Raw genomic sequence first — 16092 nt, 5'->3', positions numbered from 1 at the left:
AGATATATCTATAATACGTTTGGTTTTCTGCAATCAAGCTGTTCATGGAAAGAATTTATGTACATGTTTTACTTAGGGTCACATTTTAGAGTAAAAGTATTGAAGCAAAGGATATAGTCATAATTCTCAGTTACCTACTAAAGTTATGGTTTCATCAGTTCTGTTGTAACAACTTAAAGGTATTTAAAGGTCTGTTTTTCTATAATTTATTAGTCTTAACACATGCCAATTTTGTATTTGTTTGACATAGGCTTTTTTTCCCCACTTTTTCCCATCACTTAGAGAGCCTTTCTATATATGTGAGATTGATACTTTACAGTGTGTGTGTGTGTGTGTAAGGGGTTGGAGGAGTATAGAGAATATTGTGAGGTTTGGGATTCTTCAGAAAAATCACCTCACTGCAACAAAGTACTGTTGTTAAAGAATCCCATTTGCTATTATCTAGAATACTTTTAAGAAATTGTTTACTTATTACATTGTTTCTGAAGTTGTAAGTACAATCAATTACCATTCTAAAGCTGGTCTTGGGGGAGAAAGAAAGCTGTCCCCTGGCTGCCTGTAACAAACATTTTATCAAAAATCAGCAAATAAATAAAAGTTTGTGTGTCAGAACTTGAGCTATAGTATCCATATGATGACTTTCAGCATATTACTAGTTATCAGATATATAAGGACATTTTAAATTTTACTTGTTTATAATAAGCAAACTAGAAATAAGCACAGGAGGCCGGGTGCAGTGGCTCATGTCTGTAATCCCATCACTTTGGGACGCCAAGGCGGGCAGATCACGAGGTCAGGAGTTCAAGACCAGCCTGGCCAACATGATGAAATCCCATCTCTACTAAAAATACAAAAATTAGCTGGGTGTGGTGGTGCGCACCTGTAATCCCAGTTACTGGGGAGGCTGAGGCAGGAGAATTGCTTGAACCCAGGAGGTAGAGGTTGCAGTGAGCCGAGATCATGCTACTGCACTCCAGCCTGGCGACAGAGCGAGACTCCGTCTGAAAAAAAAGCACAGGAAGCTGTGGGCTGGAAACCTAATGTTGAAATAGACCTTATATTTTATATGGTTCTAAGTTGGAGGAAATTTGATCCTATTTAGGAATGATTGCTTTTATATTTGCTACTGGTTATAGAATCATGCTGATTTACTTCATATCTAGAATAAATATTTAAGGACAAATTCTGCATTTCTCAAACATATTAAAAGGGATCACATGGTCAAATACCCAAAGTTTGGGAAACACAGACTATATGGTAAACATTTGCAAAAGGTGTATATGGAATGCAATTAATGAGATAACAGGAATTTGGCGGTAGAAACACCAGTGTGTTAAAACATTTAGTTTTCTCTACAATCCAGTCTAGGAGTTAAGAACATCTTAATCTCAATTCACAGTCCCAACTATATCACAAATTATATCTCCTTTTTTTTTTTTTTTTTTTTTTTTTTAAGAGACAGAGTCATGCTCTGTCACCAGGCTGAAGTACAGTGGCCTGATGATAGTTCACTGCAGCCTTGAAATCCTGGGCTCAAGTGATCCTCCCACCTCAACCTCCCAAGTAGCTGGGACTGCAGGTAGACACCATCATGCCCAGATAATTAAAAAAAAAATTTTGCTGCAGGGCGTGGTGGCTCATGCCTGTAATCCAAGCACTTTGGGTGGCTGAGGCGGCTGGATTACCTGAGGTCAGGAGTTCGAGACCAGCCTGGCCAACATGGTCTCGAACGGGGTCATGAAACTCCGTCTCTACTAAAAATACAAAAATTAGCTGGGCGTGGTTACGCACATCTGTAATCCCAGCTAGTCGGGAGGCTGAGGCAGGAGAATTGCTTGAACCCTGGAGGTGAAGGTTGCAGTGAGCCGAGATGGCACCACTGCACTCCATCTCAAAAAAAATAATTTTTTTTATAGAGATGGGGTCTCGCTATGTTGCCCAGGCTGGTCTCAAATGCCAGGCCTCAAGCAATCCTCCCATCTTTGCCTCCCAAAGCACTGGAATTACAGGTCTGAGCAACCCTGCTGGCTGTATATATCTCCTTTCATATTACCTAGTGACTAGTTCCTTTTTTGCCTCTGTGGTAAAATGTAGTATCACTTTGTAATGATGTAATAAGATAAAATATTTAACCTGATATTACATAACAGGGCTGCTGGAATGTTGCGCTTTTTGTCATTAAGTGTGGTGATTTTGTCATTTGATTATTTGTTTTAGTATAAATGTTTTATGCAGTTTTATGTCTCTGTAGTGTATTTCTTAGGCAGTTAAAATTTTTATCTGCTATTAAGTAAAAATTTTAATTTATGTGTTTTTTGGAATTCATTGTTAATGCTTAACCAAGATATTCAGAGCATAAAAATTTGGATCATTCAAAAATCTCCTTAAGCTGATAAGCAACTTCAGCAAAGTCTCAGGATACAAAATCAATGTGCAAAAATTACAAGCATTCCTACACACCAAGAAAGACAAACAGAGCCAAATCATGAGTGAACTCCCATTCACAATTACTACAAAGAGAATAAAATACCTAGGACTCCAACTTACAAGGGATGTGAAGGACCTCTTCCAGGAGAACTACAAACCACTGCTCAACGAAATAAAAGAGGACACAAACAAATGGAAGAACACTCCATGCTCATGGTTAGGAAGAATCAATATCGTGAAAATGGTCATACTGCCCAAGGTAATTTATAGATTCAATGCTATCCCCATCAAGCTACCAGTGAGTTTCTTCACAGAATTGGAAAAAACTACTTTAAATTTCATATGGAACCAAAAATCTTTTTTTTGCCCACATAGCCAAAACAATCCTAAGCCAAAAGAACAAAGCAGGAGGTATCACACCACCTGACTTTAAACTATCAGGCTACAGTAACCAAAACAGCATGGTACTGGTAACAAAACAGATATATAGACCAATGGAACATAACAGAGGCTCAGAAATAACACCACACATCTACAACCATCTGATCTTTGACAAACCTGACAAAAACAAGAAATGGGGAAAGGATTCCCTATTTAACAAATGGTGCTGGGAAAACTGGCTAGCCATATGTAGAAAGCTGAAACTGGATCCTTTCCGTACACCTTATACAACAATTAACTCAAGATAAATTAAAGACTTAAATGTTAGACCTAAAACCATAAAAACCCTAGAAGAAAACCTAGGCAGTACTATTCAGGACATAGGCACAGGTAACGACTTCACGACTAAAACACCAAAAGCAATGGCAACAAAAGCCAAAATTGACAAATGGGATCTAATTAAACTAAAGAGCTTCTGCACAGCAAAAGAAACTGTCATCAGAGTGAACAGGCAACCTACAGAATGGCAGAAAATTTTTGCAATCCACCCATCTGACAAAGGGCTAATATCCAGAATCTACAAAGAACTTAAACAAATTTACAAGAAAAAACCCCATTAAAAAGTGGGCAAAGGATATGAACAGACAATTCTCAAAAGAAGACATTTATGCAGCCAACAGACACACGAAAAAATGCTCATCATCACTGGTCATCAGAGAAATGCAAATCAAAACCACAATGAGATACCATCTCATGCCAGTTAGAACGGTGATCATTAAAAAGTCAGGAAACAACAGATGCTGGAGAGGATGTGGAGAAATAGAACACTTTTACACTGTTGATGGGAGTGTAAATTAGTTCAACCATTGTGGAAGACAGTGTAGCAATTCCTCAAGGATCTAGAACTAGAAATACCATTTGACTCAGCAATCCCGTTACTGGGTATATACCCAAGGATTATAAATCATGCTACTATAAAGACACATGGACATGTATGTTTATTGCAGCACTACTCACAATAGCAAAGACTTGGAACCAACCCAAATGTCCATCAATGATAGACTGGATAAAGAAAATGTGGCTCATATACACCATGGAATACTATGCAGCCATAAAAAAGGATGAGTTCATGTCCTTTGCAGGGACATGGATGAAGCTGGAAACCATCAGTCTCAGCAAAATATCACAAAGACAGAAAACCAAACAACATGTGTTCTCACTCATTAGTGGGAGCTGAACAATGAGAACACATGGACACAGGGAGGGGAACATCACACACCGGGGCCTGTTGGGGGGTGGGGGTCTAGAGGAGGGATAGCATTAGGAGAAATACCTAATGTAAATGATGAGTTGATGGGTGCAGCAAACCAACATGGCACATGTATACCTATGTAACAAACCTGCACGTTGTGCACATGTACCCTAGAACTTAAAGTATAATAATAAAAAAAAAACAAAAGAAAATAAAAGCATTCGTAATCACACACACACACACACACACAAATTTGGGTCATTCGTTCAGCAAATATTGAGCATCTATTGTATGCCAAACATTGTGAGAAAAACTGTTTTAGAATAACAACAAAAACTTGGTTGTACACTCCAGAAAATGTGTGGCCCTTTTAATGTACTTTTGTATGTAATGTTTTAACATGTACATTGTCTTCTGTCTTCTCGTGGAATTAATTTCTGCTTTTTGAGAGCTTTCCCCAATTTTCTATTTTTTCAAAGTAATTTTCGTTCTCATGGAACTCCAGTTATTACACTATTTCTTTCTCTACTGTCCTTTCAGACTTTGTTATGGATTGTATACTTCTATGGGTCCTAATTCCTCTCTTCAAATTCCAACCAGAGTCCCACCATAAGCTAGCTTTTGTCCCATCCTCTCATCAAGGTCTTAGTGGTTTTTTTTCACTTATCAACTAAGTTTTCTTTGCCTCTACATGTTTTATCCAAGTTCACATTTTTGATTAGTCTTTTAGAATCTTACAGGTCACCTATCCAGAAATAAGAATCTTCATTCTTTTTTCTCCTATATTTGATCAGTTGGGAGAGCTCACTATTTTACCCTCATTATTTGTACCCAGTTCTATCTATGAGTGGTTCCCAAATGATCATAAAGATCCAAAATGTACTAAGCATTCACAGCTACAGGATCCTTCTCAAGGGAGTAATCCAAAGAGGGAAAAACATATCTAAGCAAATTCATAAATAACAATGACTAAGTCAAATGAAAGATTTAAGTCTAAAAGAAGTTAGGTTTCTATAGTACATACTCTCACATTTCTTGTGCATACTAAAAATGAACTCTTAAGATTAATGGAATAGGAAACTATTGTACATTCAGAAAATACAAGGTAATTAACTTTTGACTTCTTTTATTTGTTAAAATAGTCACATCCATATACCTGAAAAGATTTGACCATAATGCATTTATTGATTGTGGCTCTTGCCATCTCGTGGCATCCAGGATCCTGGCTGAAAGGTTTTGCCAGTGCTGCTGGGAGCCACTGAGGGTTCTTCCTTTCCGAAGTGTGGAGCAGAGGCATGGCCTTTAATTTGAGTTTGAACTGGTGGAGGCAAGAGTTCCTCATTGGTCTCTTTACTAAGGAGTTTTCCTTTTTCATAAAAATCTTGGCTTTTTATTTTGATTTCTTCTCTGTGTTTTTCATTCTTTAGTATTTCCTGCATGTATATATAAATGGAAGAAATTATTAAATTTCTAGTTAAAAAAAGCTTTTATAAAAATAGCCAATAAAAATAAAATACATATTATATACATATAAATATATACATACATACTTTGCATTTAAATAATATATAGATATGTATATAAGTTTGAAAAAGCTGTATGACTACATACTAATGTTACATAAACAGTTCTGTCCTGATTTTATGCTATAATAGACATGAAGCACCCTATAGTAGAAATATTTACTACCCAAAAAATGAAACAAACAAATGTGAAATATTACACAAAATCCCGAGACACTCTATGAAAGATTTCCTAAGCTTAACACTGATTTCTGCCCTAAAAGTCAGTGACTGTACTTTTCCACTGGTGAGAAAGAAGTACTGTGACTACCCTTTTTTTTTTCTTTGCTGTTCAGACATGTGAATGCTAACGTTACCCTCTGTAGTACCAGAACCAAGCCTCATCTATTAATATTTCCCTTTCTCTTCTGGAGTGGTATGGCAGGAAAGGAGGAGGATAGAAATGGAATCAGGGTTTGGCATGCCCTAGACACTGTTGCAGAGAGGCTCTTTGCTATTGGAAATACTTTCTCAAATCTATGCAAACAGATTGTACAATGCAGTTCTGTTCCTCAGAATTCTATCTAGGAGGATCTATACCCAAAATTACAATCAATCCTTTGTTACTGTATTTCCTTGAATAAAAGACCATCACATTTAAGAAGCATCACTATAGCATTAAGAAAGGCAAATTCCACACAGTTTCAGAGATATTAATATTTGAAAAGATACGTATCTTAAAAATAAATGCAATACAGTAATTACATCTTTGGTCTTTATTCATTCCTTCTGTGTTTTGTTGTTGTTGTTGTTTGTTTTTTTTTTTTGTTTTTTGAGACGGAGTTTCACTCTTGTTGCCCAGGCTGGAGTACAATGGTGTGATCTTGGCTTACCGCAACCTCGGCTCACCGCAATCTCCACCTTCCAGGTTCAAGTGATTCTCCTGCCTCAGCCTCCCGAGTAGCTAGGATTACAGGCATGTGCGACCACACCCAGCTAATTTTGTATTTTTAGTAGAAACGGGGTTTCTCCATGTTGGTCAGGCTAGTCTCGAACTCCTGACCTCAGGTGATCTGCCCGCCTCAGCCTCCCAAAGTGCTGGGATTACAGGCGTGAGCCACCATGCCTGGTCCATTCCTTCTGTTTTTACAATGCATTTCTAAATGTGTGAAATGTTTTAATGTTCTTTTTGCTTACCTGTATTATCTGATTTTTAAGAATATGTTATTTGTAATGTGAAATTAGAATGTTAATGTAACTAATATCTGACAACACTGACCAAAAAAAAAAGTTCTCTCAAGTATTTTTAAAATTTCAAAACTTTAAAAAAATGTCACTTAAAGGGCAACATCTGGATATCTAAATGTATGATATCACCTTTCTGTTTCTCAAGTGAATTTCAAGTAATATTGATTGTATAGTCCCTTAAAAAGGTAAGCTCTGATATTAAAGTAACATTTAAAATAATAGTTTGTACTTAAAGGGGGAAAAGTTTTTGTGGTTTTAGTGTTATAGACTTAGTTTTAGATGTGAAGAAGGGCCCATCTAATGAAACTTCTCCCTCAAAGCAAATATGTGCAGGAAAGAACAATATTTATAAATATTCTTGTAATTTTCACAACACACAGCAATTCCCCATGAGTAGTTTAATCACCACAGTAAGCGAGCTTCTGGATAGTTGCTACAAGTGAGGGTGAGAGTAGAGAAATCAGGTTTTCTTTTTCCCATACCCTCTAGAATTCTTATGTAAGGTGACGATGTATCACAAAGGAAATTCCTCAATATCATACTGGAAATAGCGGAAGTAGACAAAAATTCAAGTTCCTGTGTCTTAATGGAAGTTCGTTCTTTGGAGTGGAATGAAAAGTTCAGGACCAGGTTAAACTTCCACTAGTAACCGAACTCAAGTAGCAAGAGGATACTCAGAAATTGGTATGGAGCTTGCTTGGATTTTGTATAATAGATCAGTCATGTCACCTGAAGCTCTGCCCATGCCTACTTTATTTATGTCACCTCTATAGTTGCAGTCTTACAGTTGGTATATGCATATGCTTTTTGATGAAAAGAAAATGGAGAGCAAAGTTCTGTTCTTGTTTCTCCTGCCTTCACATAATTTCTCTTTATTCAACATTACTCTTCTAAGACTTTCTTATAATAGCTATTGAGGCAAATGAAAAGCCAATCTGAATATATTAATTATTTTTACATATGAAGATGGTTAAAGATTTCAGAGTTGAAAAATATGGAGACTATAATTTTTCCTAAAAAAGAATTTCCTTTTGTTTTTCTGAAAAAACAAAACTGGTACCAAAAACGTTAACTGGTACCAGGCAAAATTAAACAGAACATAAATCATTTATGAAAGGAAATACGGTCTTGTAAATATTTGGAATTGAAGGGCCAGGTTCTGTGGCTCATGCCTGTAATCCTAGCACTTTGGGAGGCTGAGGCGGGCAGATCACTTGAGGCCAGGAGTTCAACACCAGCCTGGCCAACACGGGAAAACCCCGTCTCTACTAAAAATACAAAAATTAGCTGTGCATTGTGGCGCATGCCTGTAGTCCCAGCTACTCGGGAGGCTGAGAGGCAGGAGAATCACTTGAACCTGGGAGGTGGAGGTTGCAGTGAGCTGAGATTGTACCACGGCACTCCAGCCTGGGTGACAGAGCAAGATTCCATCTCAAATACAACAAAAAAACCCCAAACAACAACAATGAAAATATTTGGAATTGATAAGAAAGTAGTTAGGTGGAGAAAACAGGATAGGAACTGTAGACCTTAAAGATTTTTAAGAAAGTCTATTTTCAAATACAAACTACCAAAAAGCAAGTTTTTTCCTTCCAATTCCTTCGAACAATATCACCCTATATCTCCATACGTTTATCAAATAACAGTATGTTTCAGTGTTTGTGTAAGGATAAAGCAGGAACGGGCGTCTTTCTTCACATAAATGTTTGTATTTTAAAAACAAATATTCATCATTTTACTTATTTATCTTGCTGCCAATAAATATTTTTCTTTAACATTTAAAAAAAAGATGGCTGAATGGTATTTTATCACTAGTATTGTACCATGATTTACTTAACAACTACCTCTACTGTTGCTTCCAATATTTCACTTATTCATTAAAAAAAATAACACTGTGGTGACAATCCACATGGGAATTCTTTGACTCAGACAGGGTTCCAATCCCAAATCTACCATTTGCTAGCGGTGTGACACCAAGAAAGCTACTTAACTTTTTTAGTCTCAGTTTCTTTATCTGAAAATGGGGCTTATACTCATAACAGTATTATGTTTCCTAAGATAGTTATATATTACAAGGTGAGTAAGCTTTTATAAAACAATGCCAAATGGGCCGGTGTGGTGGCTCATGACTGTAATCCCAGCACTCTGGGAGGTCAAAGCGGGCAGATCACTTGAGGTCAGGAGTTCAACACCAGCCTGGCCAACATGGCAAAACCCTGTCTCTACTAAAAATACACAAATTAGCCAGGTGTGGTGGTGTACTCCTGTAATTCCAGCTACTCTGGAGGCTGAGGCATGAGAATCCCTTGAACCTGGGAGATGGAGGTTGCAGTGAGCTGAGATCACACCACTGCACTCCAGCCTGGGTGACAGAGCAAGACTCTGTCTCAAAAAATAAATGAATAAACAAACAATACCAAATGGAAGTATCTTCCTTTTGTTCCCCTTAAGTAACCTCTAGAGTTCCCTTAAAGATTGAAAAGTTTATGCAGATTACAGATTTTTCCATATTCTAATGTAAGCCAAACACTATTGATTTAAAAATTGAATCTTGTTTATATGTGACTATGTAAGTATAAATATTTATACCTCAAATTACTCATATGTATACTCTTCACATTGTTATTCTCTGAATGTTTCTCAATAGTGGCATAGAATTTGGGCTCTGAAGCCAGACCACTGAATACAAATCCCAGTTTTACCATTTACCAGCTGTGTGACTCTGTGAATATTATTTAACTTGCCTGTGTCTCACTTTCATGTTGTGTGAAATGGAGATAATGTCTTTTTCAATGGGCTGTTGTAAAGGTTAGGAAAGAACTGGCTACTGGGCAGTGATAGTACAACAGAAGAAGGTACAAATATGTCTTAAAATAGTGATTTCATTCTATTAAAAAATAAACATACCAAACTTGTACACATCTCTCTTTGAAATGGGTACAGATGTTAGTAAGTAAGAGGTAATCTACTAGTTTCAGACAAAAGATGGAATAACTGGTACCAGGCTAGTCCTCCTGCCATGACACCACTAGAAAACTGGACAAAAATACATTTTTCAGATACTGGACAACAGGCAGTACAGTAGTGTGATCCCTGAAGGGCATCAATGAGTAACAAATTAGATAAGCCCTATATCATCCCAGCTTTCTGGCTGGAGACACACTACTGGCTGCTACACAGGGTGGGGGAACCCAACCAGAGGATGGTGGTTTACGGAGAGATAGAGATGGTTATTTAGGGAGCCTGAGAAAGCTGGAATATGCTGGGATATGTTAGGCGGAGTACCAGAATACACAGAGTAAGTTTTAGAAATCTGCATAGTAACCCACTTGAGTGTTCAGCTGAATATTAAGCTGTCCATGTGCGGGGTGAAACTCCATAAAGCAGGAAGGACAACTTCTCACTAAAGAATACTGGGGAACTATAGGCTGAAAATTGCTGGAGCTTGCACTGGACTAGGAAAAAGTCAAGTTCTAACCAGCCAGGGAGAGCTCGTTGAACACCTGAGACATTGTAAAGATCCCGGAAGGGTCACTCCTTAGGTGTAGGGCTAAACTGGCATGAGAGTACAGCTTATTGGAGAACTATGCTGTACCATACAGTAGGCACTAGCCACATACCATTTAAATTAAATAAAAAATTCAGTTACTGAATTATACTAGCCACATTTCAAGTATTTCATAACCAAATATGACTAGTGGCCACTATATTGGAAAGTACAGTTATAAAACATTTCCATCATTGCAAAAATTTGGATTGGACTGCACTGCTCTAGATCTACCCTAACAAAACTTAAAAGTAAGATTCTAGCCGTACGTGGTGGCTCACGCCTGTAATCCTAGCACGTTGGGAGGCTGAGGCGGGTGGATTTCTTGAGTCCAGGAGTTTGTGACCAGCCTGGGCAACATGGTGAAACCCTGTTGCTACAAAAATAAATAAATAAATAAATAAATAAATAAATAAGCAAGCCTGGCCTGGTGGCATGCAGCTGTGGTCCCAGCTACTTGGGAGGCTGAAGTGGGAGGATCACTTGAGCCCAGGAGGTCAAAGCTGCAGTTAGCCAAGATCACACCACTGCACTCCAGCCTGGGCAACAGAGTGAGACCCTGTCTCAAAAAAAAAAAAAAAAAAAAAAGGCTTCCAAAAGTTTGGGCTGGTTCACATGTCAATTAATGGCCCTCCAGAACAAAACTCAGTATTTTCTAAAGGAAGACAACAAAACTGAGATGCTAAACATAATATTTCAATGTTCATCATGTAATCAAGAGGTGAAGAGGAAAGGATGACCCAAAACCAGTCAACAGAAGTAGACCTAGATATGATAGAAATGATGAAATCAACAGACAAGGACGTTATCACAATTACTACAAAAATGTCTAAAGACTTAAAGAAAAAAAATCAACATGAGGAAAGAAATGGGAACTGTTATAAAGAACCAAATATAACTTCAAGGTGAAAAACAACCTATGAAATAAAAAAATTGAGTGCTTAATGGTAGGTTAGATACTGTAGAAGAACAGTGAATCTGAATATAAGACAATGGAAAATACATAAACTGAAGCAAGAGAGAGTTTTAAAAAAGGGCTAAAAAATGAACAGAGCCTCAGTGAGCTATTGGACAATACTTTGCAGTCTGATATACATGTGGTCATGGAAGGAGAAGAGAAAATAATGACTAAATATAAATTCACAGACCTAAGAAGCTCAACAACCCCAAGCAGGATAATCATAAAACCAAGGCACATCCAAATCAAATTGCTAAATACTAATGATAAAATCTTAAAACTAGACACAGGAAAAAAGACACTTATACAAAAGACAAAGATAAGAAATAACACTGAGTTCTCATCAGAAACAACTTAGAATCCTATATCCAGTGAAAATATCTTAAAAATGAAGGTATTACAAGAATATTTTCAGACAAAAGCTGAATTTGTCACAAATACCTACTACAAGAAAAATTAAAGGACATACTTCAACTGAAGGAAAATGATACAAGATGGAAACCTTGTAGAACGAATAGCACTGGAAATGATCAGAATGAAGGACTTCATTACAGAGAAAAAACACCAGAGTTTTGGACACTCTGCTAGGTGCTGGATACCCTGAGCGCACGAGAAGCATTGTTACACTGTCCACTGAAAATACCAATATGGATTTTGAGGCCAGTCATGACTATACTGCCAAGCAAACTTCTCAAGCTTTGTGAACCTGGTTCAGGAGACGCACAGCCTGAAACAAAAGGGCTGTTGTTACCACGTGCAGCCCTCAAATTAACAACACTCTGCCTTATTACCTCCTTATTCCCATCAACAAAAAGTCTCTACTCACCAAAGCTTCCATGTTTTATACCACTGTCTTGGCTCCCCTGACTAGGGATATAGAGCAGTGTATCAACAATGGCCTTCTTGTCCACTTGAAGCAGAACCTCATGGAGTTGACAATTGAGAGTCTTCCATGAGGTCAACCCCTTCTAAAAGGGTCATTTAAAGAGTCTCCTGGAGTGAAATATTGAAGAATATCATTCTCCACCAATCTCAGGGAAGAAGAGAAAGAAACCATACTGACAAATTAAAAAAAGGCATGAGCTGTATCAAAATCTGTGTGTCAAAACTTTCCTTAAACGTATATGTTATGAATGACCAATGTTCTGTGACCATCTCTCTCATTTCAGGGGTGTTCAGCTGGAGCAAATTAGTTTAGGCTTGAGTTGTTTATGGAGCCTTAATATTGGGAAAACAAATTATCAGTTGTGAAAAGTATTACAGGGTAAGTATCCCTTATCTGAAATGCTTAGGAACAGAAGTGTTTGGGATTTTAGAATTTTTTGGATCTTGGAGTATTTGCTTTTTACTTACCAGTTAAGTATCCCCAAATCCTTTGAACGCCTTAATAGTGCTCAAAAAGTTTTGGATTTTGGAGCAATTTGGATTTCGAATTTGAGCTGCTCAACTTGCATGTATTTAATGTTTGAATTTATATATTTTTCTGGTCAAAATTTAATATAAATTATAATTGTTTGTGAAGGATTAGATTAAAAAAGAGAAAAAGCGAAAAGATCTAAATGCCTTTAACAAGCTCATCGTTGTTTTTGTAATGTAGTTAATGGTTATTTATAGTGTACTATTCATTTACTCAGTGATGTGAACTTAAGCCCCCAAAAGGTTGTGGCTCAAGTCCCTTCCAATGCTGTTACTTTGCCAAGAGCCCTGGTTAAGAGCCATTTTGGTAGCTGTATTATTGCTGCATTCAATGCTGCAACTTGCTATGCGTAGTAATGACAAAAGAGATTTAAAGTTTGTTTTTTTAAAAAACAAAACTTAAATATGGAATCTACTAACATGCTGACTTACAGCTCACTCACAGACATTAACCATGATATAATAAGTGGTTATTCTGCTCCAATCATACAGTCCCTCATGCAAAATCCTACTATACATTAACTTTCCATAAAGGCAAGGAATTCAGCTTTAATATACACTTACTGCTATGGAAGTTATTAGATAACATAAGTGGATATTTGAATTATAAAGAGGAGGTAAAACAAATGGCAGAAAAATACTAGTGGTCTCTGCAATGATGTGTTGGGAGAGAGAAAGAAAACTATAGCTATTTAAACCTGGGCTTTGGAAATGCACTCTAATATCTGAGGGAAGGTTAAGAGCTGATGACCAGTGCTCTCTGATGAAGTTATCATGACTGGAAGATAAGTTTAGATTACTTGATGAGTATTGGGGAAAGGGAAGGGCTGAGAGATATCTGAATAGGTTCAAAGGTTACCCAAAGAGTTTTCAACCTCAGGTATCCATCATTCTGCTTCTCTGGAGCCACACTCAGATCAGAGGTGTGGGAGTGAATATTTCTCAGTCTATACTATTAAATGGAATCAAATATTTAGATGCAGGTCTAAGTATATATACAAAACATTTTTTAGGAATATTATCTGTTATTATACGTATACTTAATGAACAAGAAAAGGTAAATACAAATTACAGAAATAATAAATTACCCATTTTTATTAATTTAAGATATGTAAAATGTCACTAGTATTTTTTTATGTTGTGTGTAATGTGTGTATAAATAAAAATGAATAACTGTTTTCAAACCATCATTCAAGATTTCAATCCCTTAGCCCAATTTTTCTCCTTAAAAGGCTCAAACCTAGTTAACTGAGAATTCTTCTATGAAAGAGTGTTTCAGTAATACTTTAAATGTACATATATATGATGCTGATGGTATAATATTCATGGTAAGCATAAAATTCCATAATAATAGGACTTCAAAAGTATTTGAATAATTTTTATATTGATAGACATGGAAATGGAATAGAGTTAATGCTCAGCCCTTTATTAGGGAATTAGAACTTTGCTTTAAAAATGTTATGAATCCAGGTGGAAAAAAGGCAGGTTGAACACACACACACACACACACACACACACACACACACACACAAAATATGCCATTTCATCTTTAATGTTCTGGCTCCATGCTCCTCTAAAGTTTAGTATTTATAAATGGTCTCCATTTAGCTTCAAGTACTTGTGAATTCCAAGTATATCATATATAACTATGTTCAAACTGAAGTTCAAAACACATGCCAAGACAAAATCTAAATATAGTTTAAAGTAAATTCAACAGTGCCTCATTGTTAGAAAGTTTACTATTTTCAAGAGCAAGCTGAGGCTCAGGAGTCAGTCTTAGGCCCATGTCACTGGGTTCTTTTTCAGTCTTCTGTTGGAACAAAACCATAGCTTATTTATAAAGTTCAAGTTATATTACATATAAAAAATGAGAAACTGGATTTATAAAACGTTATAATTTAAAATTATACATTAGCAGTACATTTGTGACAAAAGCTAAATGTACATATATCTTTAATATCTACTGGAGCTAGACATACTTTTCAAAGTACACATAAGATAAAGACATAAAAATATTTCAATTACTAAATATACCCAAATGCACACATTTTTTACTGCTTACCAGACATAAATTTGACCTTGACAGCTCTACTAATTTCTTTCCATAATTTAAACTATATATACTAGTGAATAATTTTTATTTTAATAAATATTAAAAATTTTAAAGTATGAGTACATTGCCTTTGAGTCAATTAAAATGTTTTTCATAGACTACAAAACGATTTATGTAGATTATAAGTGAAATTTGGCATGAAGTATGTTTTGGGACCCCATACCAGTAACATTTGTTTACTATTAGATGGTCACACCCAGAAAGTAGCCTCCCAGAATATACCACACAGCCCCCAATCCTCAATATAATTATAAAATTATAATGGGAATTTGGTGTTTCAAAACGTTCAGAGTTGAATATTCTTTTACAGTGTTAATTTTATAACATGCTGAGAAACAATTCAAGCCTAGCAAATGCTATAGTGATGTCTCAGCTTGAATTTTATTGCCAAGTTGTTTAATTAAACTACATTTTCTAGTTCTACAAGTTGAACTGCCAGGATGAAATAAGTTAGTAGATCACCCTTTTTCATCTACGAAAGAAAGAAGAAAAAAGAGGGAGGTGCATAGATCACCAAAAGGTATTCTGTATTCAGGCCCAAGAGAACACCTGCTAGATTAGTAATCAAAAATAAATTTAATCTTGCCTGGATGGGAGTAGAAACCCAAAGAGTAAATAAGTGACAGAGCTTAGGTTAGTATGATAGTACTGGGTTGCTAAGAAATCGATTAGAATAAAACAACAGGCAAGTGAGTTATGCTTTAGCAGAAGCTGCTCCTGCTACATGTTCTTGCCAATCACTAGTACGCCTCTGCCAAATCAATGTCACATTTAATTTATTCAAATTCAAGTCTATTGCAAACATCCTTTGATCAATTACAATAATGAGAATGTACACTGAGTTTTGTTGTTTTGACATGCTTTCTTGAACCTTCCTCATGCATTTTTTAAAAACATTTCTAATTGCAAGGAGGCTATCTCAATGATTCCTGTCATTTGAGGGGACAATTGTATGGTTTGTTTATATTCTTTGCTGGCTAGGAATTTCTGGCATTAAGTTTTCTTTCTTTGAACCTGAGCCAGATTAATTATTAAATCTCAAAATGTCACTAAAATGAACTAATCACAGAGCTCAAGTCATTAATAGTTTTGCAGGTGGTATTTCCTTTAATAAAATAAATGAACTTCCATATATATGCAAAAAAGGCCTCTGAGCATAAAGACACAATTATTTAATTGAAAAAGAAATTTAGCAGTTAAACATTAATAAAAAATAATTAAAGTCACTTAATGCTAGTCCTATTTAAT

The 16092-nt window shown here is 36.2% G+C and overlaps 1 protein-coding gene across 1 annotated transcript in view; it reads right to left on the bottom strand.

Annotated features, from left to right (window-relative positions):
• Nucleotides 1-5169: 5169 nt before the first annotated feature.
• NDUFAF2 (NADH:ubiquinone oxidoreductase complex assembly factor 2) overlaps nt 5170-16092 on the bottom strand; it is a 212879-nt gene continuing 201956 nt past the window's right edge. The window contains exon 4 of the mRNA XM_054487847.2: nt 5170-5493. Within this exon, the coding sequence (XP_054343822.1) occupies nt 5242-5493 (252 nt within the window). The 3' untranslated portion in view covers nt 5170-5241. The remainder of the gene's footprint in view (nt 5494-16092) is intronic.

Source organism: Pongo pygmaeus, chromosome 4 (assembly GCF_028885625.2).
Source record: "Pongo pygmaeus isolate AG05252 chromosome 4, NHGRI_mPonPyg2-v2.0_pri, whole genome shotgun sequence".
Taxonomy (NCBI): domain Eukaryota; kingdom Metazoa; phylum Chordata; class Mammalia; order Primates; family Hominidae; genus Pongo; species Pongo pygmaeus.
Note: the sequence above shows the minus strand (reverse complement) of the source record. Positions and strands in the feature narration are given on the sequence as shown.